Here is a 25883-nt window from a genome sequence, read left to right as displayed (position 1 = left end):
GGCCATCATCATCAAATGAAAATGGAGCAGCACAGTGACATCACCAAGAAAAGATTTTTTTTTTTAGAAAAGAAATTTAGAAAAGGACAAGACAAAAACATACCATTGAGGCCGCCATGAGACCCATGACAAGTATTGATTACTCTCTGCATGTGACAACAATTTCGCACATTCTTCAAGTTTGGCTATGGGGTAGGTTCTCTAGACAGAAGCTCAACTAAATCACACAAAACCATGCAGCAAAATGTGTTATGGTCTGAGACCAATTCCAAAATGTATAATAATTCAATAATTCAAAAGCTACAAATACAGTTCAATTTTATAGCAAAACCTTCAGGTGTGTACTAGTAAGCTGAAGATGAAAACTAGTTTAATCTTTCACCCAGACAATGGCCCAAAGCATACAGTACATCCAAATCAACAAAGAAATGGCTTGACTAAAAAAAATTGTAATTATAAACACACACCGATGGCTATAACTTTAACAACTCTGTCTAATATAAGAAGGTAACAGCTGAATAAGAACTGACACAATTTTTTGTATTTTTTTCTGCAGTAATGAACTTGATTGGCTGCTAAACTGCCACGTAAATAAAATGTACAGTTTAAATTTTTTTAACAAAATAAAATGTCTTTTAACTATGAATACTAGGAGTAAATATTAATGGAGTAAGTATTTATGTATTCAATAAATGTCAAATTACAGTTCCAAAAGTATTTCCACTAGAGGTACTCAATTTGCCAATGACTCCATTAAAAAATCAAATCTATTTACAAATCATACAGTTAAGTCTTTAAATTAAGTGTTTTCAGCCATTTGGCAGGAGAATTTCACTGCAAATCAAACATTAAAATTCAAGTTATCTCAGTAATGATAGTTAAGATGAATAAGTAATGAAAATTTGAATAATGGTTTCAGAACTGTTTTAGGGGTTTAAGGGATGTCTTTTTCCAGTAAAGCCATGTTAATGATAAACTCATCGTTTTGTTTGCTATGGGTCACTGCTGGACATCCAAGTTGAGAAACGCACAAACACAAACAAGCAACAGCAAATAGAAAAACCAAGTACTGAAGTGCCTAGCAGTGCTTGTAGTACACAAATAGAGAGAAAAGCGTTGCCTTTATTTTGATATAAATGAAAAGGTGAATTCGTGTGCAGGTATGGTGCGTGTATGTGTGTATTTGTCTCTGGTGTTGTTGTTGGGTTTTAGTCTCTGTGGACCTGTGAATGGAAGACGAACTCGATACAAGCCAAAGCCAAAACCAAAACCAAAGCCAGTTGAAAATCCCGTTGAGGAGATTGCTGCAGTTAAGAACTTTGATGTCAATCAGGTACCATTTACAAAATTTACATTTCACTGCCTGTATCATTGTTTTGAATAGTTTGAAACCTCTGTTCTCTGTTAAATATGCATGTAGGTATAGTGGAAAATAAGAAGACTGCAGGCTTTAAAAATGTTTTAGGCTGCATGATTTGTTTTTCTTAAATAGTGCACCCTGTTAAAACCTAGCATACACTACCAAAAATTAAAAAATATATTCTGTCCCAGATGAGTGGTAAGTGGTACCTGCTAAGTGTAGCGTCGAGATGCCAGTACCTTTTAGAGCATGGCTATAAGGTGGAGGGTACCATCATTACTCTGACTGCACCCGTCTCACCCAACGAACCACTCAAAGTGAGCACCTTCACCAAACTGTGAGTATCTGCATTCATAATAATAATAATAATAATAATAATAATAATAATAATAATAATAACAACAGAAGGTGTGAATAGAGGGTGTTTCTATTACGGCATCTCTTGCAGCAGTTCCAGCTGTAATTTTTATATTAATGTATTTGTTCTATGTTTTCTGTTCTATAGTAATTGATATAGTAATATATAGTGATATAGTAATATATATATATATATATATATATATATATATATATATATATATATATATATATATATATATATATATAGTATAGTATAGTATAGTATAGTAATATAAGTGATATAGTAATTCTATAGTAATTGAACGTTGCACATTAACCGATTTAAAATGGGCCTTTTTATGTTGAATTTATATATAAATTGATGGATCTATAATGTTTTCAGAAAAAGTGGGATAATATTATCATGTGTCACAATGATAGGCTTATATTCAAAATGCCTGAGTGGTGTAAAAAAAACAGTATTAGTTTAGTGGTGTGTGATACAAACATTGAAAAACATGTAACTTCTATGAAAAATTGTAACATGTCAAGCTCTGAGTTTTTTCAGCTTCAAGAAATTGAAAACTTAACTAAACCGATTGATGTCCACTGATTAACTAAAGATTAATTGTAATCATTGGCTAATTGCTGTGGTATAAAAGAAATAAATTGGAATATTATAGAAAATGATCATACACCACCCTGTCATTGATTATTTTCCTATTACAGCATGCCTTGTTTTGATTTATTCCTTATAATCAATACAAAATTGTCCCTAGTGTGTGATTGCGTGAGTGAATGAGTGTGTGTGTGCCCTGCGATGGGTTGGCACTCCGTCCAGGGTGTATCCTGCCTTGATGCCCGATGACGCCTCAGATAGGCACAGGCTCCCCGTGACCCGAGGTAGTTCGGATAAGCGGTAGAAGATGAATGAATGAATGAATGAATAATCAATACACTGTTAATGAATAGTTTGTGCTCAAGCTGTTAGAAATCAGTGCTGTTCACCCAGGTAGATATGACATTGTAAATTCAAGCCCAATTATTTAAAACAATTATGTTATTTAAAGTTGCTCATAGACCTCAAAGCCTTTTTGTACTTTTTGAATGATGAAAACAAGACACAGAATGGAAGTTACTGATCATTGAATGTTTTCTTATTTTCCAGCTCATAAACATGAGTTTTGAGGTAATCTTCATCATGAAATTGACCATTTTTTATTTGCATAAGGTGAACCTAAATAAACAAATATAGAATATAGATAGATATAGCTATCATCCCTGTGCTCTCTTATAGACAATATGTAGAGAAAATATGATTTGTTTACTTTGTGTAGTGTGAAGGATGAAATTTGGCATGATATTATTAACGTTCTATGAAGATGTCATTTTCATGCATTTTGTTGGTAATTAAAGAAATCAATCGTTTTGTTTTTCAAGTCATATTGATGAATCTTACACAATGTGGCCATGAGTGTAGCCATTTAAGAGTGTTAATGCTGGTGTATATGTGGAATTTCTACTAACAATTTTCACCAGGGTTAGTTGACGTTTCAATGGTACTATACTAATAAGTAGCACTTTATAGTTCATAAGAAAAGCTGGTGATGTTGCAGGTGACTAAATTCCTGGCTGTGTGCAAGGTCCAGTGCATGACATATGCATATTTCAAGTCATATCTTATCTATCTTACACCTCCAGTCATTGCAGTTTCTCCACTTCATGATTCTCCACAATCATAGGCAAACAAGCCAAAAGGTCTGGACAGTAATCAGTATAGACAGGTTCAATATAATGAGTCAGTTGATTGACAAATGAGAATAAAGTAAACAATATAAAATGAGAGAACATTCAACAAGCAGATATGTATAACTCTGCAGTAACTGCTTTATCCTGGAACCTCTATCTGAAATCTTCCTGATGCCTTTACATTACATGTGGTATCTCCTTACCTCAATGACTGCATCACCATGCATTTATAACGTTGGCCTAGCAACAGTAACCAAGCACGGGGGGACTCAATATTTCAGTCACTACAATCCCATAATGTTCAACAGTTCACTATCTGACTGGAGTGCAACATGTCCAGACTGGATCCAGAATGTGGAAACTTCTACTAATACTAATAATACTAACAATTCTAATAATATCTCATCTGTTAGTTCATTGTGCTGTAAAAACTATTCATTGCCATGTTGGAATGTAAGGAAAACATGGGAATGTTGTTATAAGAAAATAATGAATGTCATTGATGGGGTGGTGTACGAGGGTAGTGTAACTTTATCGCTTTATCATTTTCCTTTTACAGCGGTGTCCCCAGATGTTTTATTCCACTTAAACTTCAGCAGTTTGTAAAATTTCTAAGCACTATCACAGCTAGAAACACTTTTATCTTCCTGTTTCCTGTCTCTATCCAAGAGGCAATCCCATGGTGCAAAATACATTGACTGTCACAAAGTTTAGACCTTGGAGCCATTTTTTATTAAATGATTTATTTATAAATGTCTCTTTAAAGAATAAATAAATGTCTATTTTAGTCCATTTTTAGACTTATGTAGCATGTCCAATTTACAAATCAATACAAATAGTGAATGTTTTGTTACTATAGAAACAAAGTATAATAAGTTTATTCGTATATAAAAATGGGATCTTAATTATGGTTAGAACTAATGTTAGAACTAAAGGAATTTTTATATTCAGGAATCTTTATACAATAATCAAGCATAAACCTCAGTGAACTCATCTAACTGACAGTGTTAGACACATCTAACACTGCTTAGTATGTTTATTGTAATTTAAGGATTGACATGTTTTGCATTTTAAAGTCCTAATTTATGTACATCATGATTCTAAATTATGTTCTGTTAAAAACAGAATATGTTATAAGTTCTTTCTCTTTTTTTTGGTAGCAATTATCAGTGTTGGGAGATTAAACAGCAATATGAGACAACAAAGACTCCAGGCCAGTTCCTACTGAGAGGTGATGATGCACTGTGAAGTATTTTTTCTTCGTAATAAACGTGGAAGCTGCCACAAATCTGGAGAAGATTGAGTATTTATAATTGAAGTTTGTGTATTTGCATAATTGTTATCCCTTCAAGATTCACCCTCAAATTACATACCATCATGTTTTCATGAACAAGAGTCTTGAGAAATATTTAACATGTACCAGTAAGTGTGAAAATTTAAATGTAAAAAAAATAGATAGATAGATAGATAGATAGATAGATAGATAGATAGATAGATAGATAGATAGATAGATAGATAGATAGATAGATAGATTTGTTTATAAGTAGTTGAGTGTTTTCTTTCCATCCTTACTACAGCAAAAATACCAGCAAAGAACAACGAGATCTTCATTGTAGACACAGACTACAAATCTTATGCCATGTTACTCTACAAGATGAAGAACAAGCTCACCTTTAAACTCTATGGTACATCACAAAGACATTTATGCATAAATTACCTTCTTTTTAACCCAACTGCAAAAGTAAACTCACAAGTGGAGCATGTGTAGTATATAGCAGTGCAGTATGTAGTACAGTATATAAGATATTATATAAACATCCTGTGTGCTAAAGGACGCTCTCCAGTAATCGCTGAAGGCATCATGGATAAATTTGAGGACATGGCACAGAAACAAAATCTGGGCTTGGATGCTATTTTCCAGTTTCCTATTTATGGTAAGTGCATTTTCTGTCTGAATAAGAAAGCTTTTCAGTGACTTGAATCATTGTATATTCACTCGTCATTTTTTAGGGTTTTGTCAGTCTGCGGACAAGGACCACATACTTGGTAAGAGGAATATTTTTCTGTCATTACTATACCTATGATTTTACATCACTCCTAATTGTTTGGTATAACTAAAATAGAAATAGAACAATAAATTATATAAGGTAAATGAGAATATTCATGTCCAGAAGTAATCAACTGAATAAGTAAAGCGCATCAAGAAATTGAGACCAAATACAATCAAAGTTTGTGTGTTTTATTTACAATATTTTCTCTAGAGTTCTATTCTCAGGAAACAGTTTCACTGATCCGTTGTTCCCACTCTGAAGATTTAAGTATAAGTTTTATTTTTTTTCTGCAGTTCTTGCAAGCAGGATAAAATACTTCTCATGATGAGTCATGTGAAATGAGCTGAAGTCACACAGTATCTAAAACTATAGGAAGTCCAAATGAGTCCCTGAGATTTTAGAGTCTTACAAAATTTTTACAAAAAGCATTTATAGTCGGAAAGCTGCAGAGTATGTAAAGTAGAGTCCCTATGGACATTGACACATGGCAGATACCTCATCACTAAGCTTACACTATAGAGAATATAATATGTTCTGGTGTAAGATGTTCTGTTTAATTTGCTGTTTGCTGAATCTGTTGTGTGTCATATTTAGAAGTTTCTCAAAAGCTCCTGCTTACATAATTACACTTTATACACAGTTGTAGAATTGACATTGATTATTATCACACATTTATTGTCACCCAAATAATGATGGTTTTGCTATGTAAATCTGTTTCCTCTCAAGGTTTCTTTCTCGTTTCTTCTCAGGGAGTTTTTCCTTGCTAACTTTGCCTTAGGCTTGCTCATTAGGGAGAGATATACATTTAAATTTGAAACTATTATTTATATTTCTATAAAGCTGCTTTGAGACAGCGTCCATTATTAAAAGCACTATTATAAATAATATTTAAGTGAATTATAATTACCCAAATAGAATTCTTGTGTTTGTTGGATACCCACACAGTAGAGTACACCATTCAACATCCTCATAAAGACAGTTCAGATCTGTCCTTTTTTATGTTTTATTGAAGAGCTATGATTTGCTGGTTATTAATAATGATACTGTATTTATAAGTCACAATTCCTGTGATAATGATAATCAACTGAATACGTGAAAGACTCTTCACCCTGTATAAGGAACAGTGATGAAGAAATGTCATTGGGAGCAGGTTGCACTTGGAAATTAATACTGTCCATTTTCTCTATTCCAGTAATGACCTGAACAGGATTGTTTTTTGTGAAAGACGTCTGTGGATAACTGCTTCATTGTAACTGTGAGCACAAGAAACAAAATCAGATGTGTGATAGAAATAATAAAAATGATCAAACTCAGACATTCTGTTATTTGTGTTTTTGTGGACACAGGAGAAGATTTTATAGATAAAATGAAACAATTTTCTGCAATGTTTAGTAAAATGGCAATGCTGATGTTCTAAATTTGAGGTGCGGTAAGCTGAGAGCCAATCAGCTTTGTAATTGTTTATCTTTTGTTATAAAATTAAACATGACTGTCTTCCTGGGCAAAAATGGTATATATTAAACACGAAACAATTCCGCCAAAAAATAGACTTTTTCTTTGATAACTCTGTTATACTTTATGACCAAAACAACAAAACCTCCCATTGCAAAACCGTGGGAATGAACACAGTTGGTCTGCCACTCACTCACTCACTCATTTTCTACCGCTTATCCGAACTACCTCAGGTCACGGGGAGCCTGTGCCTATCTCAGGCGTCATCGGGCATCAAGGCAGGATACACCCTGGACGGAGTGCCAACCCATCGCAGGGCACACACCCACTCTCATTCACTCACACAATCACAAACTACGGACAATTTTCCAGAGATGCCAATCAACCTACCATGCATGTCTTTGGACCGGGGGAGGAAACCGGAGTACCCGGAGGAAACCCCCGAGGCACGGGGAGAACATGCAAACTCCACACACACAAGGTGGAGGCGGGAATCGAACCCCCAACCCTGGAGGTGTGAGGCGAACGTGCTAACCACTAAGCCACCGTGCTCCCCCGTTGGTCTGCCATTATCCGCTAAAACAGGCTCTGCTCTTCTTGGAAGACTTTTCACTAGATTTGAGATGTGTGAATTTGTGCTTATTCTTGTGCCCATGAGAGCACAAGACATCAGACAGTGATGTTAGGGCAGGATGCCTGTCATGTCGATGCTGTATTAGTTTATCCCGGTGGTTTTCACTGGGGTGAGGCAGACAACCCGAGATCTCCAACTCCAACCTGGGCAAACCGTCTTCGTAGAGCTTGCTTTGTGCATAGGGACATTGTCATGCAGGAACAGGTTTGGGCTTCTTGGTGTCAGTAAAAAGTAAATCTTAACTTTTTCTCGTGCACAACAAAGACATTCTTGACAATGGCATTCTTCCAGATTTGTGTCAACAGTTTGTGGAATTTTACAATGTCATGATCAGATGTCCACTTACTTTTAGCCATATAGTTTCTGTAGGTAAAGTGACTCGGTCGTATTTAAAAGAATTGTACCTTAACAAATGTAATTATTTAAAATTTTTAAAAATCCAACTACAAAATTAGATCACATTTGTATGCCTGGCATGGTATTGAATTGTCACTATAGAAAAACAGCTGGAAATACAGTCAGGGCTGATGTTCTAGAAAATGAATCAACATTTTGAATCAACATGTGGAAGGTATATGATTTTTTTTTTTGCTTTCTGAAGTCAAAATGAAACATTCACAAATTTCAGATGTGTGCTTGATCTTACAGCCAACAAAAGGGAAACATCAGACACAAAATAGTCTATTTTTTTTTTTTTTTTTAATAATTCTGTATTTACAAAAGTTATATATGTACACGACGTCTTTCAGGATATAGCTATTCAAAGTTATACATTAGATTTTGTGAGAATCATGTGCATCATTCCTCTACACGTTTAGAGACAAAAGGCCGTGTTCAGTCCACTTAACATGATTATTCTGTACTTAAAAACTATTTCAGATGCAAGCGGCCTAGGTAGAATAGAAAGAATAAGGACAGCTGTCTACTAAGGGTCCTTAGTTAAGACATGTCTCACTGATATGTCATGATTATTTTGTGAGCTGTGATAAATTTATTGTGATATAAATACTTTATATCTTCCATGTAGGTGTCTTAGTCATTCATTAATGGTTTAACAACAAATATTTCACTCAAACCCAAGACCCACACCCCCCACACCCACCCCCCCAACACTCACATACACACACACAGCTGAAATCTGCCAAATTTAAATGCAGTCATAATTTCAACATTAATGGACTAAATAAATACAGACAGATTAGAATATATGGTGCCTGGCTTTTAGGAAAATTCCTTGTTTTTAGCAGACTTTCTGTATCTGTGATGAAGGTGTTGCATTATATGGCCAATAATATTTTTTTTTGTTAGCATGTTGGGTGTAATGTACCCTGCATGTGGTAACTAGGGATGCACCAAAGTCATATAAACCATCAGGATCATTATACTGTTGTCCTGAAAGATGACATGGTATCGAATCTTATCTGATGTTTAAGAATCCAAATCAGTGCTGCTTATGCTATGACTGTTTACGCGAAGGTGGGTAACGTGGTAATCGTGTTAAAGTTCCCCGCTTTCGTAAATGTGCAAAAGATGTTGCTAATGGAAGATGTGCGGCTATTCGGAAGATAACATGAAACCGTTTGTATGCTACATGTAGACTGATTCCTGAAACGGAGACATTTTAATATGTGAAGAGCTCAGGGCTGCCTGTGATTCACCAATACTCTGGCTTTAATTAGAAATCGTATGGCATAAACAAAGCTACTATAGCTTGATTTTACATCAGACCAGTCAGTCTACAAATTTGAATTTGTGCAAAAAAACCCTCTTTATAATTTAACAGAAAGATCAATTGTGAGGGTTTTAAAATAGCAAGAATGTGCATTTAAAACAAGAACGAAAAAAACGTTTTTAGACCAGAAACAATCGTCAAACTGATTTCAAATCAAATTCTCCCCATCGAGTTTGTTTCTGAGCTACTTTCTGTTAGCAGCCTGTACAACAGGCATGGGCAGTTAGAACAGAATATGGTGAAATGTTTAGCACGAACACCTGAACGTCTCCTTAGGATGGTTAATTCAATAATTCAGTTTACATCAGCATATGATGGAAATATAAATCCCTCTGAAGGGCATCTTTCACTCTAATCTGAACCTCGTCTGTAGTGTATGTGTGTAACAAACGGCTAAAGGACATTTGCACATTTCCGTGTACTAAGAAAAGAACGGCAAGCTTACTGACTTTTAATGAAAGTTGATGAATTTCATGAATAGTCATTAAGAAAAACACTTTTTTTTGCTCACAGCAACTCTGACTGGCTTGTGAGAGGGGAGATACTGTATGCCATCCTGAGATCAAACTCAATCTCGTATGATTTCAGTCACTTTTGTTCTTTTTACAGTACTGGGAAATGTCAAAATCGGTAAGCACACACACTCTCTCTCTCTCACACACACACACTGCATTTTCAGCAGATATGTGTTCTATTGCCTGCTTCTAATACACTGTTGTGAATATTACCACATGAAAATTTTATAACAGGTGTCACGCCCACTCCTATAGAAAGAGGTGGCAGGAAATAATGATCAGAAAAAGGAACATTAATAAAATTGGAACACAGGGCGCTATCTCTACACTACACATTCTTGGTGTTAGTATGATCAACGTCACTAAACAAGAAGCCGATAAAACGGGATTCTGCTAAAGGGTGTGCGATGTGACAATATGGCATCAATATCACGATCGATTAAGTCAATATACGTTTTTATACTTCTTTACCAAGTGCAATGTGACTTGCAATAACAGGTGGCTGAATGGACGGTGAAATCTATATCGGAAACCAAATTTTTTTTTCTTTCATCCTTCTTGGTAAATAGCATCATGTGATAAACACAGATTTAAAAAAAAAAAGTTCAACTCAATTTTGCAGTTAATACTAATGTATCCAAATATCTGTGAAACTAAGAATTACGATGCGCTTCTTTCCTCTGCCATATCGCACACCCCGTACACTGCAGTGAGGTTGTGTAACATCAAACAGATGCCATGTCTTTGTGATGACGTGCAATGTGCTGGTTTTTTTCCGATGGTCTGCGGAAGCCCTTGGAGCAGAAATCGCAGCGATGTGGGTAATCCTTGGTGTGGATGGAGATGACATGTCTCTTAAAGCCAGAGGCGTCTCCTGTGCTGTAATCACAATACTGACACTGATACACCCTGCGCTCTCTGTGTACTTTGGCCAAAACCTTTTTCCCTCCGTGAGCACCCAGAACAAATGCCTTCTTAAGGCCTTTTTTGTCTGAGAATGGGGTTTGCTGTTGCGTTTCTTTGGTGTGGCTAGACAGGATGTGGCGGCTGAGCACGAACGGATCTCCGATCCTGAAGCTGCAGTGGCGACACTGGTGCAGTTTTTTGGCCTTGTGAGCGGCAGAGTGCTTTTTGAGCTCAGAGGGCCGGTGGAAGCCTTTTCCACACGTGTCGCACTTATGTGGATATTCTTTAGTGTGAACGGAAATGATGTGGCGCTTCAGGTCGCTGGAGTTGGAGCTACGATGCTCACAGTGCATGCACTGGTGGCTCTTGGCTTCCTCCTCGTGTGCAAGCGCGTGTTGCTGAAGCTCCTCTGGATCAGCGAAGGTCTGGAAGCAGCGCTCGCACTTATGTGGCGTTTCCTTACTGTGCTTCGTCTTCACGTGTGTCTTCAGGTTTGACGAGTCAGCCGATTTGTAGCTGCAGTACAGGCATGAGTACGGCTTTTCTCCAGTGTGAGTCCTCATGTGCTTCTTCAGCTCAGAAGGGTGCCGGAAGCCCTTCCCACACTCCACGCAGATGTGAGGAAAATTTTTGCTGTGCACAGCCAGTAAGTGCCGGTTAAGAAGTCCCTGCTCGGCTGTTTCATATTCGCAGAACTTGCAGCTGTGCATTTTTGTAGCGGGCGGCGGAATCTGCAGCTTCTGCTCTCTGTAATGGTGCTGGAGCCGGTGGGAGATAAGTGCCGCCTGCTGGTGGAACTCTTTGCCACATGTTTCACACTCTAACGGTGCGCTCTTGTTGCTCAGTTTGTGGGTCTCCATGTGATTGTGGAGACTAGCTTTCTTGTTGGTGGTGAAGTCACAGTCTGTACACTGGTACTTCTTCTTGTTTATGGCATCCTGGTGGTGGTTCTTGGTGTGACGCTTCAGGAAGCCTCGTGATTTAAATTTCTTACCACACAGCATGCATGGATACACTGTGAGAGGCTGGCCATATGGACCAATGATAATGGCTGAAAAAGAAAATACAAACAGAAAGCAGTTTAGTGTCGGAATGAAAGTCCAATCTCACAACAATACAACCAGAGTCAATGGCTTCACACAGGTCGGCCCAAAGAAACCACCTTACGGTCAGGCTAAAAAAAAAAAAAAAGGCTCAAATTTCTGTGGTTGTGGTGTATGTTGGCACTGGCCATTAAAATAGGACTGTATCATCTATTGACAACAGTGACAGAGTGTTTGAAACCTAAATCTTGATAGATAACACTGCTGCATTTTGGGTTAGCTAAATATTTTGTTATTGTTATTTTTCTACAGCTCATTTAGGCAACACTAGATCGTCATCTTGCAATAACGATTGGGCCTTAGCTGGGATAAACATGGCTACACCTCGCCTGACTGAGTTCTGCTCAAAATACGGCCGATTTGAGGTTGATGGTGTTAATGTAGATGTCACAGAAACTCCTGAACACGTCCAAATCGGTTTTGCAGTACCTGTCTGGATGTGACGCGTCTCTGTGTGTTTTTTGTTCTTGCTTTTGATTCGTTGGTGGTTGATTTTCTCCATACTGTCAGAATCTTCGACATGTAACACTGCACTGGCTGCTCCATTCCTGTTCTCACAGCTCTCCTGCCCACCTGAGAACAGGTTTACGCATGAAATATTTCAGTTCGAAAAGATTTAAGTGACATTATGCCATGATCTAAGGGAATATATATAAGGCAAGAATGAACAAATTAGATTTTTTTTTTTAATAAACTCAGTGTTTTTACAGTGTAGTTGCAGTGTAATATTAGTTGCACAGAAACTTTTTTTTAGTTTTCACCAACAGTAAGATTGATATTCATATTCATATTATTTCATAAAAAACAAATACACATATTTCCTTCTGTACAGTAACAATGTCCATATAGACCAGTTGAGAGCAACTTATTAACTACAAAAACCAAGAGCCTCAGCCTCAGTTGATTAGAAACACATGACTTAAACCACTAAATCTCCAAGTGCACTTTATATAGCAAGAGTTCATAACAGCTATTAAAAAGGAGTTATTTAAATGTGTTTTTCTATACTCTAAATTGTCTATTGTCTATACTCTAAAAGGACAAATAATCTTGTCTATACTTTAAAACTTACCATAAGCAGCTGCCCAAGCTACAGGCATGAAGTCCTTGCTAAGTGAAGTGTTGTCAAATGGCCGCTGGTGACTGGCTGGCTCCTCACCCCCCACCACCACCTCCATGTACACTTCATCAGTAATCTTGGCCACATCTGTTAAGGAACAAGCGCACATTCAGATATCAGTTTCCTCCACAAGCTACAACAAGCGCTACAGTCACCTCCAAAAGAATTAAACCGCAAGGCCAATTTCTTTCTTGGTGCTAGTCATTGAAGCCATTTGGCTTTGAGATCAAAAGACCCATGAGATTATAGATCAGAATAACAGTGTTCATTTTTCTGATATTTTCATCTAAACATGTTAAAAAACTTAGAAAGTTGCACCTATTTTTTGAACCCAAGGATTTTTTAAGTTGTCGAAAAAAATTAAAAGATGTAACCGACAAGTGTTTCTTGTTAGATTGACTGTTTAAACAATACTGTAAGTAGCTCCGAATGTCTACTCTTGGTTTGTATCCTGGATTTCACTTGAGAAGACCAAATGGAAAAACCAGTGGAAACCCAGAGACCTCTCTGTGAGTGTAAAGCAAACCTTTCTGAAGCTGAAAAAATGGAAAATCCATCAGAAACATTGCTCAGACATTCGGCATAGCCGAATAGCCAACTTCATAGCCAACAACATTGGGCAGGTTGACCAAGGAAACATTGTGAGAGCTGTCAAGAAAATCCCCAGAACAAGAATTACATTAACAACAACCTACTGAAGGCAGGGGGAAAAGTATCATAATCCACCGTTCTTTAAAAGCCGAAATATAGAGTCCAAACCACAAGATACAAACCATTCATCAGCAGGAAGCATTAGAAGAATTTGCCAAGAAATACAGAGATGAACCACAGGTTCTTGAACCAAAACCTTTAACCTCTACCAAAAATATGCAAGGAGATGTAAAGGAAGAAAGGATCTACTGAGGATCCAACACATAAGAGCTTATCAGTCAGTTAGCGTCCTGGCTTGAGCTTGCATAGCTGATTCTGAAACAGAGTCACTAATCTTTATTGATTATGTAACTCATGATGAAGGCGGCAGAATGAATTCAGAAGCCTACAGAAACATTCTGTCTGCCAGATTACATGGAAATGCATCCAAACTAAAACACACTGCAAACACAACACAGGACTTCACTGGGGAGAAAAGTGGAGGATTTTAGACTTGCTTGGATGCAGTTATTGCAAGAAAGGGATACATAACCAAATAATATGTGTTATTTACTTTAAGACTATCTATTGCTATACTTTTGCTGGCATAAATATTGACTGGTCTGAGACTAAAGGTGCCAAATTATAAGTTGTTTAACAGAGCTAGCTGAATATATCAGGAAATAAAAATATTTCATCTCTAATCCAGATGCCTTCATGGTGTACTAAAACAATAAATTGGACTTTCTCTTCCAATATTTTCAGAGTGAACTGTACATTAAAACAAAAGTCAGCATGGCAGGACTCACTAATGTCTTCCTGATTCTGACTGGCTTCTCCCACAGGCATAAGGACCATTTTATCACTGAGTGCAGATGGATCCATCAACTCCACACTTTCATCCACATCAATGTCAGCATCTCCGATGTCCACGGTGCCACCTGCAGTATATTTAAGCAACAAAAAAGACAAAGGTTTCTGGGGTGCCCGAATGTAAGCAATGGCCTGCAATAAAAACTAGAGTCTAGATTTTAAAATCATAGCCATCACTAGAGTGGACTAAAGCCTCTCTCACCCAGGTCATCATCCCCTGAATCGGCCTTCAAGATATAAACCTTAATGACCTCTTGACCATCGTCGTCCTCCTTTTCCCTGTCATCCTGCTCCTCTAAAGTGCCCTCTGTGGTAACTTTGACATCATCATCTGACACAATCTTCCCAGGTTCTTCCACTGGGGAAAAAAAAGGTATGTGAGGGATCAAACTAACCACTTTCTTCACATGTATCACAGGGCTGCAGTGGCTCCTTTAGCTTTGCTAACAGAAGATGGAAGCGGATAGCATCAATAGCAACATACGGCATATACTCGGTAATGCCAAGTTAATAAAACGTGACCACTCACAGGAAATCATGAGGTAGTTTTCACACGCATCTGGGTCCTCCTGCACCTGAGAGGAACTGAGCACATCCTCCAGAGCTATTCCAGGTGACATCACACATGTCCCTACGGTAATGGTGCTTAGGCCTTCCTCATCCTCTTCATCATCGTTGTCCTGCACATACTCGGCCACAACGTCTCCCATGGCATCCTGGATAACCAACTCATCTGGGGAAAAACCATGCACCGCTATACCATCATCCTCCACTCCAGAAACCAGTACCGTCTCATGTAGCTCCACTTCTACCTCATCCTCCTCGGCTTCACCATCCCCACCTAAAACATATGCACAGGCAGAAACAAAGTCCTATCAAATGTATTTACTTTTCAAATAGTGCTGCTCCCTTAGTAACTTCTGGATTAGGGGAATGTAGTTCCCTGCTGCTGGCATATAAATGTTGTTTATCTGAAAAATAGTATAGTTTTACCAGCACAGAGATGGATAACGTGTGCAACAGGTTGATTTTCTTCAGACATACACAGAATTCTGACATTTACCTGACCCATGGAAGATGATATTGGGCTGGTGGGAATGGGGAGAGAGGGTTGTCACATCTTCATCCATCGACCCCCTTGGTCATTGGCATAGTTTTTAACTCCTAAAAAAAGACGATCAAAAAGTTTCGTCTACAAACGTCTCTGTAAAAAAAAAACATTTTCAGAGGCTATAGAATGCACATGAATCAATTTCTATATGAAAATAAATTAAGGACAATAACAAGAGAAATCACTATTTTACTCCTTCATTATATTTAAGTTACACTAAAGGCTTATTGTATTACTTTTAGAAATTCATAAATAGCTTTACACAGCACCAAATTAGGTCCCTGGAAATGTATTATAAATAATAAAATGATTAAAATACAAACTTATGAGAAAGACTAACATTAAATATTATTATCTTCATGATGAGGACGTTTTTTTTAAAATGGGGCGTGGCCTGGCGGTGACGCAATGGCAACCGCTTAAATGGCGAACCTTGCAGCCGTTAGATTAATATTTTTTTCCATACCCGTATTCCGACGTATCCGGTATTTTGCGCAAGGATTGGTTAGTACGGCATTCACAATAGCAGCTTCTTAGTGGCTATCATAGATATATATCTATGAGTGGCTGTAACGTATCAACCAATAACAATCTAGAGTCCGAAATACCACACGCCAATTGTAGAGAAGAAGGCGGGATTTGCCGGAATACGGGTGAGGAAAAAACTCGAAAGGTTCCCATCATAGACACGCCCACTTTTATGCCTACCGCCATATTGGATTAATAAAAATGATCAATAAACGTGCATAAAAACGTATTTTAAAGCTATAATACTATGTTACAACGCTTCCTTGTGGCATGTTTATAAGCTATAACGAAGTCCTTAGATAAGTTATGAATTTAGGTTGTGGGCTTGCACTAGCGGCCTAGATGAGGCCTCCGGAGGCCTTTGACTTGATGCTAACGAAGGCCTAGCTGTTATAACGCTCCTAATCCTATAACCTGGTCAAACAAAAGAAAATGCGTAAGCTTCTTCACCCGTGTAAAACCACACAATCCTCGCGCTATTGAGTGTTTAGTGGTCGATGGAATTGTTTAGCGTATATGGTTGTGCAGCGGCCTACCTTTTTCACACACCGCCTCCAGGCCGTAACGCTTTCCCCAGACTCGGGCAGAGCTCAGGCGGGGAGTTTGTGTGAGCAGGGCGGGCCAGTGCGGCGCTGGGAGGGCGGGGCCGAACTCAGCACTCACACCGCCGTCAGCGGCTAGCGCCATAGCATTTATTATTGACATATTATCGCTGCACTTTCTCCTAAATATCAATACCTACAGATAATAAATATCCATAAGAAATATAGTTATAATACAATACAAAAATAACGTGTGTTATGTCAAGGCCCTGAGAGGGAGGGGCCGAACCTTCTCGAACAAAAGGCCAAAAGATCCATGCATTCAAATCCGGATGTAAAAAAAAAAAAAGGACTTTTTTTCATGGATAAAAATCAAAATAAAATATTACACCTTTTGGTGACACCTTCGTTATGTCACACGTTCTTACTTCATAAACTTTCATTTTAAAATATGACGGTTGAACGAATTCATGGGAAAAGTCTTGAGTTAAGGTTCCCAAGCAAAGCAGAAAGTCACACACAAACATGAGACATTTTGCCTGCTAGCCGAAACTCTTAAACACGCTTAAAGTTAAAATGTTAAAGTGATCCAGCGCTATAAAACCTATAAAAGCTATAAAATGTAAATATTTCGATTCTTAAATGACGACAGCTCGTATATCACATCATTTACCGAGAACAAATACAGTAACTAGATTAGCAAGCTATACTGATTAGCTTGTCCGGTTTATAAATCAAAAGATAAATCTGATAAACTTGTAGTGAATTATTGCGTTATTTTCGCTTCACCGATTTTAGATTAGAGTGTAAATAATGAAAAAAAAGTGCCAGTATACATTAATAGCATCTTTAATCCCTTTATGAATACATTTTACTTAGCTAGCAAAGATTAGCTTGTTAGCCATTTCTGTGTATTGATGTGTTATGGTAAGCTAAGCTGCTAGCTAAGCTCTAGTAAAGGTGTAGGTTACACTACATAGGATGTAGAAGCCATTGTTTTAACCACACTTTGTGTACATATAAAGGGAGTAGAAAGCTATTTGCTATCTTATGTATACATACAGTTATTTCGAGTCGTGGCTACTTCAGCTAAATGTATTAAAACTTATTAAAGCACCTAAACTTATGTAATACCCATTTTACATTAGATTTGACATGAAGTTAAATGTACTCCACTTTTAGATTTTTATTTCGCTTCAGTACATCAAAGTGTCATCTTTTGATCATACTTCAAATGTTAATAAAATTCCAGTCTCTGAATTTGTGTACATAAAACGTTCGGCATTGTGAGTTCAAACACTAGTCGTATATCACAAATTACATGAATGCAATTATGATGTATATGCATTGTTTCAGGAGCATTAATGTGGATCCACAAAACATCTGGCCGGAGTTTTGATCCAAAGTGTTTTTATTAGTAATCACTGAAATATGTTGACAACTTTTTTTTTCAGCAAATCCAGGAAATACATCTTTTCTCCCATATCGCAGTGTAAATGAAATCAGTCCTGCTGTTGGGATTGGCGTACATTTTAAAATACGGGTGCCGAGATTCTGACGTCTGTGCAGCTCCGACCTCGGCACTAGCGTGAAAATGGTTTGATATTTATGCCATATGGTTCGACAACACTATCCTTTTGTTCCCACTGTAAAAATCCTCAATCATCATCCACTGTGGGCGTGATGGTCACTCCTCTCCTGATTTGACCCCAGCCGATTAGACTTAGAAAGAGAAAGAAAAGTGAGTTTACTGACCAGATATAAACGTCCATCAAAAGAGAGACACATGTTAACTTATTCAACTCCATACAAAAAAGGTGTTTATAATTTGCTTACCGCCAATGTTTCTCCACTCGGCGACTCAGAGCGATCTTCTCGCCCACCTCTGTGCACACAGGGTTAGTGAGCACAATTTTGGCCAAATCGGCTTTCACTGCACTCACGCGGCCTCCCGTTGACAGTGAACCAATGTTCACCATCAACACCTCATTTTTCGAAAGCTTCTGGACCTGTGCCACAAAACAAAACCAGATTAGTAGCCAGTAGGCATTTCAACTTTCCAAAGCATCACTACTGCAGATCAGATGTAATGCTCTTTCCATCATTTTATTGATGATACTAAATGCATTTAGGCAAACACTATAATCACCTGATAACCTGCATTAGATTCGAGTTGTTAGAATGTAATCACACTTCCAATCGGTGTCTATGTAAATCAGAGGGAGTATTTAATTTACCTTTGCAGCTTTCTTGTCCCCCTCAGTACGGACACCCAGCAGCCTCCTCAACAGGAAGTAGGAGATCTCAAGCTCAGTGAAAATCTCAGGCAGTGCGCCAACAGCACCTAGGACCTGACCGACCATACGGTCCGCTCTGCATAGCGTCGGGTCAATTTTAGTGCCAACACCTGCATCACAAACAAAATGTATGAATGTAAGTGGCCAAGAGATAGGCTACTAAATAAAATAAACCAGACCGAAGCCTCATGTCCTGGCCACATTTCCCCATACACAATGAAACACAAAAGCAATTTAAAGAAGAACATGGCCTGCTGGCCACGCGTACTGCATTTCTGACCCAGGAGCTTCATGAGACATTTTTGTTTGTTTATAAATATACAGATCTCACAATTTCCTTAACACCTCAGTGCTTCTTGTATACTATGCAAAACAGTCAACCATGAAATAAAATTGCCCAGTACAGAAAACAGCAATGGAAGAAGTGCTACCATATCAGTTCACAGACAATTATAGACACTAAGACATGAAGACTACAGTGTAAAAGTATCAGTCTATTTTGGAGTGGGAATGGAATAAAAAGCTCTTCTGCAAGAGCACCATATTACATCTATATAACTAGTTAAATACATACTTTTTCAATTCCTTTAGGGGCTTTTTACACCTGGTCACTTCATGCGTTTTCTGTGAGCCGATAGCCATCCGATCGTAAAAAGACCAGGTCTAAATGCCCTCCAAAACGTTTTCGATTCGGATATAAATCTGATCGTTCAAAAAAACTTCAGGAGGTGGTCTGGGACGCATTTCAGTTGAAACTGGACGGGTGTAAATGAATGTGGTTGTTCAAGCCACATACGTCAGCACTATACTCCTCCCAAACGGAAGTACGTCACTCGCAAGTGCTGGCTCCGATCTTTCACCCAGGTGTCTCGTTGGGTCTTAAAATGCACTGCTGCCGCCAGCGAAAATGCTGTTTTTTTGTAGCATAACCGTCGTAACAGTTTTTTTTTTGTCTTTTTTATTGCATTCTGAAAACCGCATACACCAAAGCGTGTTCCATTTCAATTACCCCGGAAACGAGGTAAAATATAATTGCATTTTGGGCGGCAGTAGAAAGATTGGATTGATATCCAATTCGCCAAGACGCATTTATGTGGCCTAAAGTAAATGGAACAGTTTTAACAAATTAGATAGCTATCGGATCAGAGAAAACACCAGGTCACCAGGTGTAAAAAGGCCCTTAGAGAAGGCACACCGCGTAAGAAAATGCTTCGTGAATGATAAAATAACTGAGGATTGATTACTCATTTACATTTTCAAAGAATATTTGCTACTTAAACCCTTAAGTAAACGACCTGGCAGGTTAACAGTAGTGCCACCAAATGGATTCTCTCGCACACGTACCAATAAGGCCACCAGGTGCAGCATATTGGAGGTCATTGTGCTCAGCGAACAGTGAGACGATCTTGGAAAAAATGGGTTTGCACATGAGCTTCCCTTCATGGTCCTTGGAAACAATACCGGGTCGGACTTCGATCTCCTGTCCCACCTGCAAATAGAGAGACAAGAAGCATAAAAACAAAAACAAAAACAAAAACAAAAACAAAAAAAAAATAAAAGATTACTTCTTAATTTTATGCATGAAGTAAAAATTAAATGTTTTAGCAATTTAACATTCCTCTTAGTACAGAAACATTATCATCAAAATCAAGTAACAAACAGTAATAAAAGGCTGTTTGAAATATATGGTGTATTAAGATTAGTTGATGCTCACCTTTAGCACTCCTTTCAGGATGCTGCCTCCAGCTACACCTCCCTTCAGATCATCCACCTCGCAGCCAGGTTTATTCACATCAAATGATCTAATTACTGCCAGAAAAGAGAAAGTTTGATTAAAATCCTCCTTGTAAAACAGCAACTTAAATCAAACTGCTGGCAAGAGCCTGTGTTTACCGATAAGCCTAGGCTCAGAGATGAAGTCCCGGACAGGCACAGGGATCTTATTTACAATGTATTCACACACCACCTCGATGTTATACTTCAGCTGAGCTGAGATCGGGATGATGGGAGCGCCTTCTGCGACTGTGCCTGTAAAAAAAGTTTACATTTATAGAGCTTAGTCGTCGAAGGTTAAGGGTCTTGCTTAAAGTTCTTTGCAGTAAACTCATGATTTTCTGATCCGTAGCCAAAAGCTTAACCACTGATCTACTACTATTCAAATTACATCACAGTTAACTATATGTGAAACGTATAAGCTGAGGAAAAACTTGTTAAATTGGAAAAATAAAAAGGTTAAAGAATTAAATTACTTTTGGTTAGTAATTTCTTTTTTTAAAAAGTTCATTTGAGACTATACTACCCATTTAAAACTCGTACACGGTAGTGTACATGGTGCATAATGTATAGTGTGTCATTTGGGATGCAGCCAAGGTGTATTCCCAAGTTAACATTTAACAATTCACTTGTATAATACATAATAAATGTATTACACTTATATCAAGCACACACTAGACAGGCTTTACCGCAATGTTTCAGCACAGATGTGAAGAGCAGGCAGAATTTTTAATCACTTTTTAAATACGAATACACTTAAAACGATGCTCTATATTCATTCGTTTTATTTTAAGATTTTTTTTTGAGTATGTACATATATTTTTATCCATAATGAATAGAATTACTGAAATACTAGCGATGTTACGTTTTTTTATCCCTGCGGCTATTAGACTTTACAATCAAAGGGAACCAGTCACCATAATACACACTGGATTACTGCAATAATAACAATAACAAAGTATTTTAAAAACAACACGTGCAATAACAAATTTTTAAAACGTGCAATATTACCTGTGTGCAATATGTCTGTTAGCGTAACTACTTACTCGTGGTCTCTTTTTTTCTTCTTCTTTGTATTTAAACATTGTGTTGTGTATATACTGTATACTATATTATGTCTATTTTTTTAATATATATTTGCATTTCCTGCTGCTTTAACAGAGAAATTTCCCCATTGTGGGACGAATAAAGGTACATCTTATCTTAGTTGCCTTCACTTCCTGTCTCTGTCCTCATTAGTAGTCATTGCACCAAGTCACTCCATATTTGCATAAACTTTTCTCAGCAGTGTCAAATCTTGAAGTCTACCACATATAGTTGTCAAAACATGCTGTTGCTCATGTCGCCAGCTTTGGTTGAGGGCTGCTTTGCTGCTGCAAATCCCCATATGTGCGGTGAAACTTTGCGCCGTGTATTAATGTGGAAAAATGCTGCTACTATACAAAATATGTAAGTCTGCTTTTGAATAATAATGAGAATTCAAAACAGTGAGTAAATTAATTACACAACCTTAAAATATTCCATTTCCCTCAGACTTTCAGTATTGTGGTAGACTGTGGTAGTCAGGAGAATCAACATTAATCTCGAAAGTAAAGATTGCATTATTTAGATCTCAACAAGCTTTACACAGATCAACCCCCAATGTTTCAGCTGACACTCACCTTGCACGAAGGCCAGGATCTGCTCATACTGCTCTTTGGCTTGACTCTCTTTCACAAGGTCGATTTTATTCTGCAGGATCAGGATGTGCTTCAACTTCATGATCTCGATTGCGGCCAGATGTTCTGATGTCTGAGGCTGAGGGCACGACTCGTTACCGGCTAAAACATCAGGATAGAAGGGTTAGATCTTCACGGGTTATGCTAATAACAATAATAATAATAATAAAAAAAATCATACTTGAAGCGACATCATTGAAAATGGCTAAAATCAGAAGGAAGCACTCACCAATCAGAAGGAGTGCAGCATCCATCACAGCAGCACCGTTCAGCATGGTGGCCATCAAAATGTCGTGACCCGGACAATCGACAAAGGACACGTGTCTTATAAGAGGACGAGAGGGGGGAGAAAAATAAAATAAAAAATAAGCACAACTTCCACAGATTCTCTTCTGTAGACACTTATACAGTGGGGTTTAAACATGTGTAAGGCAGTAACCAAAAGCAGCTTTTTTTTTTTACTGTGTGTTGATCCTTTACTAAATGATTATCGATGCTATTAATACACCTGATAATTTACCTGACTAGTTTGAAGTTGCCTTTTGTGCCAGGAATGTCTGTAGGGAACTCGTCAGGAGTGCTGCTGCCACACGACCTGTAACACTCGGGCCTCGGGCAGCTCGGGTCATCCAGTTTATACACCTGACACAGGAGTAAAGACATTGGTTACACCAGGGGTCACCAACGCGGTGCCCACGGGCACCTGATCGCCCGCAAGGAGCACTTAAGGCGCCCGCGAGGCACGTTCTAAAATAGCACTGGTCAAAATATAGCTATGCCTAAAAAAAATTTCTTGCTGTAGTTTTTGAATAAAAAACGCTTGCATTAACGTAGATTTTAAAATGATGATATTTAATTTCATTTTATTTAATTAAAAAAAATTTCAAACAAACATGTTATGTATATAACGAACTCTGGCCTTTTCTGAAGTCAAATGTCAATATTGCACGCACGTCACGTCCGGCTCCTGACATAAGGAAGTGGTGCAGCAACGATGAGGAGTTAGTTGTGATTTACCCCCCAGAAAATGGCAGAAAAGCGACAGAAAACATACCATTTTCAGTGTTTGGGAGGAAGAGTTCTTTTTACGTCAGTCAAAGAAAAGTGTGTGTGTCATTTGCGGGACGACTGTTGCGACGGCAAAGCGGCACAATGTAGCAAGACACTTCAGTCTGCGTCACGAAAGTTTCAATGCTAACTACCCACCCGGCAGCGCATTAAGGACAGAAAAAGCCGTTACAAATCCTTTCATGCAAGTGGACATGACATGCACTGCTGAGCAACTAAGTGCTCTGTTCAAATTGGATGCTGGACAGGTAGAGATAGAAATCCTAACGTTGCAAAATGACCTCCACCTCAAAGCCCATCAGTCTGCATCAAACTTTAGGTGCCTTGTGGACACAGAAAAGTACAGTGGTGTATGCACAGCAGCTATGAAATTTGCATGCCTTTTTGGTTCAACCTATCTCTGTGAATCAGCCTTTTCTAAAATGAACTTTATCAAGAACAAACACAGAACACGACTTACTGATGCACATTTACAAGACTCACTCAGACTTGCAGTGTCAAATTATTCACCAGATTACAGTACAGTGGTGTGCAAAATGCAGTGCCAGGCTTCCCACTAACAGACATTTACAGACAAAGAAGAGATAACATGTGTTCATTGAAAACACCATAACATTAAACTAAAAATGGTGCACAGAAATGTGAACATTTTTTGAAAAAGACTAAATTACTTGTGAATATTCCTTCCATCATTGTTGTATAAAATCATTGTTAATAATTGTGGAGAATAATTAACATTGACATGTGAGCAGTCTCTTCACCATAATAATATTATTATTATTATTATTATTATTATTATTAAAAAGTGATCTGTGCAATTTTGCTCTTGAGGAAGTTTGTATCAAACCGGTAGCCCTTCGTACTACTCAGTTCCCTTGAAGTAGCCCTCAGTCTTAAAAAGGTTGGTGACCCCTGGGTTACACTATTATCTCAGAGGAGCTTTTTTTACAACAAATTAACTTATGAACACATGATGAATAAAATATGATAAAATCTCATTGAACTGGGAAATATTATAGAAGGAATAGTATTAGAGATTATAAAATGCAGTTTATCAGTTTAGTGCTTCAAATATCTGTACATACATGATGTTTTTTTTTTTTTTGAAATTGAAGTCTATCAGTATTCGTGTATTATAATCTAGAAAAAGGTTGCTGTGAAAAGTTTCTTTCCAGCAAGAATCTCAAAAAAGACAGAGTACTCTAGGGAACTATCTTTGAAAACAAGTACATATTTCCTAATCAGAAAAAACTGAATATAGTTGACAAATCTAATCATTTTTTATCAGATTGTTCTAAGGAAACTTCGGCAAAAAGACAGACTGGAAAAGATAAAATGTCGCTTTAATTGGCATCATGGAGGCGATGGTTAAGATGGCAGAATCTTACAGGGAATTTAATAGTCTGGTTGAATGGGTGGTTTTACACATGTTCTGCATGGTAACATTTATTCAAAGCCAATCAAAACAGCATAACTTACAAAATGCCGTGTGCAAAGCCACTGCCAGTCTACATTCACGCAAAGAGTGATGGCAAATCGTTTCGAATCTATTTTCATCCACGACGACTTGTGCTGTAGGTTCTTTTAACAGAAAGGTTAAAAGACCCAAACAGACTTGTACTGTGTAAACTGAATCAGTCAGCGAGGTATTGTGTGCTCGGCAGCTGATGCTATTCATCAGTCCGTACACGGCAACAATAAGCTCCCTTATGAAGAGAGGTTTGAAGTGGATTTTTGTAACCTGTGCGTTAAGCTTGTTGATGTCATCTTATTCAATCACATCACTGTATTGAGCCTCTAAATCAGACTGGAGCTTCATACGAAAAGGAGACAGAGTTCTTTTTTCCTTACCTTAGCGTTGGCATAGCCCAACTTGATAGTAATGTTTCTCTCGAGTTCGTTCTTGAAACGGACAGTGTGGACACCAGAAATGGCCTTCACCACTGTTGACTTTCCATGAGCCACATGGCCAATAGTTCCTGCAGGGAAAACAGCAATACTTACTTGCAGAAGTCCCACATTAGCGGCCAATTTAGGGGCAGAATTCATTCAGAACATTAGTTTTAACGTTTATTTGTAGTTGCCTAGTGGACAATTTGTGCATGAATCAGGAGAAATAAACTATACAGAATTTGCATGCATTGCTTAACCGATAACAGAGACCATTTTTCCTGAATCAGGAAGACGCAGGTATGTGGAAACCCTGCTGCAACTTTTTTTTGCGATTGCAAACATGAGCTAAAGGGCTAGAACTAAAGTAACACCCTCTCCTGTAATTTATACACTCATCAGTTTCAACTTCTTAAGACATGCCAGTTACGATTCCTGGTAACAAAAATATGGGATTGAGTTGTACACTAAAGCTTTTTCATTTCGATTGTC

General features: G+C 37.9%; 3 protein-coding genes across 5 annotated transcripts in view; 1 reads left to right on the top strand and 2 right to left on the bottom strand.

Moving 5' to 3' along the window:
* Positions 1–1007: 1007 nt before the first annotated feature.
* Positions 1008–6812, top strand: c8g (complement component 8, gamma polypeptide). The gene is made up of 7 exons (XM_060861876.1): positions 1008–1333; positions 1552–1697; positions 4609–4679; positions 5026–5133; positions 5281–5382; positions 5459–5494; positions 6692–6812. The coding sequence occupies exons 1-7, from the start codon at positions 1163–1165 to the stop codon at positions 6700–6702; spliced, it is 645 nt and encodes a 214-aa protein (XP_060717859.1). The 5' UTR covers positions 1008–1162; the 3' UTR covers positions 6703–6812.
* A 1455-nt stretch (positions 6813–8267) lies between these two features.
* Positions 8268–16786, bottom strand: zfx (zinc finger protein X-linked). 2 transcript variants are annotated; one of them, XM_060861874.1, is made up of 8 exons: positions 16640–16786; positions 15528–15628; positions 14994–15305; positions 14667–14822; positions 14401–14532; positions 12914–13048; positions 12271–12414; positions 8268–11789 (listed from the first exon to the last, which is right to left on the bottom strand). In XM_060861874.1, the coding sequence occupies exons 2-8, from the start codon at positions 15592–15594 to the stop codon at positions 10558–10560; spliced, it is 2178 nt and encodes a 725-aa protein (XP_060717857.1). In that variant the 5' UTR covers positions 15595–15628; positions 16640–16786; the 3' UTR covers positions 8268–10557. The 2 variants fall into 2 exon arrangements, with proteins under 2 accessions (XP_060717857.1, XP_060717858.1); XM_060861875.1 differs by having other exon boundaries at positions 15528–15668; positions 16640–16777.
* A 1252-nt stretch (positions 16787–18038) lies between these two features.
* eif2s3 (eukaryotic translation initiation factor 2, subunit 3 gamma) overlaps positions 18039–25883 on the bottom strand; it is a 10676-nt gene continuing 2831 nt past the window's right edge. For both annotated transcript variants that reach the window (XM_060861503.1, XM_060861504.1), the window contains 10 exons: positions 25353–25480; positions 22954–23075; positions 22663–22757; positions 22377–22535; positions 20836–20970; positions 20657–20751; positions 20287–20431; positions 18883–19052; positions 18482–18654; positions 18039–18367 (listed from right to left, as the gene is read on the bottom strand). In XM_060861503.1, coding sequence (XP_060717486.1) covers positions 18304–18367; positions 18482–18654; positions 18883–19052; positions 20287–20431; positions 20657–20751; positions 20836–20970; positions 22377–22535; positions 22663–22757; positions 22954–23075; positions 25353–25480 — 1286 coding nt within the window. In that variant the 3' untranslated portion in view covers positions 18039–18303. The remainder of the gene's footprint in view (positions 18368–18481; positions 18655–18882; positions 19053–20286; positions 20432–20656; positions 20752–20835; positions 20971–22376; positions 22536–22662; positions 22758–22953; positions 23076–25352; positions 25481–25883) is intronic.

This window comes from Tachysurus vachellii, chromosome 25 (assembly GCF_030014155.1).
Source record: "Tachysurus vachellii isolate PV-2020 chromosome 25, HZAU_Pvac_v1, whole genome shotgun sequence".
NCBI classification, from domain to species: domain Eukaryota; kingdom Metazoa; phylum Chordata; class Actinopteri; order Siluriformes; family Bagridae; genus Tachysurus; species Tachysurus vachellii.
The sequence above is the reverse complement of the archived record's forward strand: the minus strand, read 5'-3'. Positions and strand labels throughout refer to the sequence as shown.

Coding starts and splice junctions, on each gene's coding strand:
- c8g (XM_060861876.1), top strand. CDS start 1,163: ATGGTGCGTGTATGTGTGTATTTGTCTCTGGTGTTGTTGTTGGGTTTT. Junction 1,698..4,608: donor GTGAGCACCTTCACCAAACT/GTGAGTATCTGC, acceptor TTTTTTTGGTAG/CAATTATCAGTGTTGGGAGA. Junction 5,134..5,280: donor GCTCACCTTTAAACTCTATG/GTACATCACAAA, acceptor TGTGTGCTAAAG/GACGCTCTCCAGTAATCGCT.
- zfx (XM_060861874.1), bottom strand. CDS start 15,594: ATGGATGAAGATGTGACAACCCTCTCTCCCCATTCCCACCAGCCCAAT. Junction 14,533..14,666: donor TTCAGGGGATGATGACCTGG/GTGAGAGAGGCT, acceptor AATATACTGCAG/GTGGCACCGTGGACATCGGA. Junction 12,415..12,913: donor AGCTTGGGCAGCTGCTTATG/GTAAGTTTTAAA, acceptor ACCTGTTCTCAG/GTGGGCAGGAGAGCTGTGAG.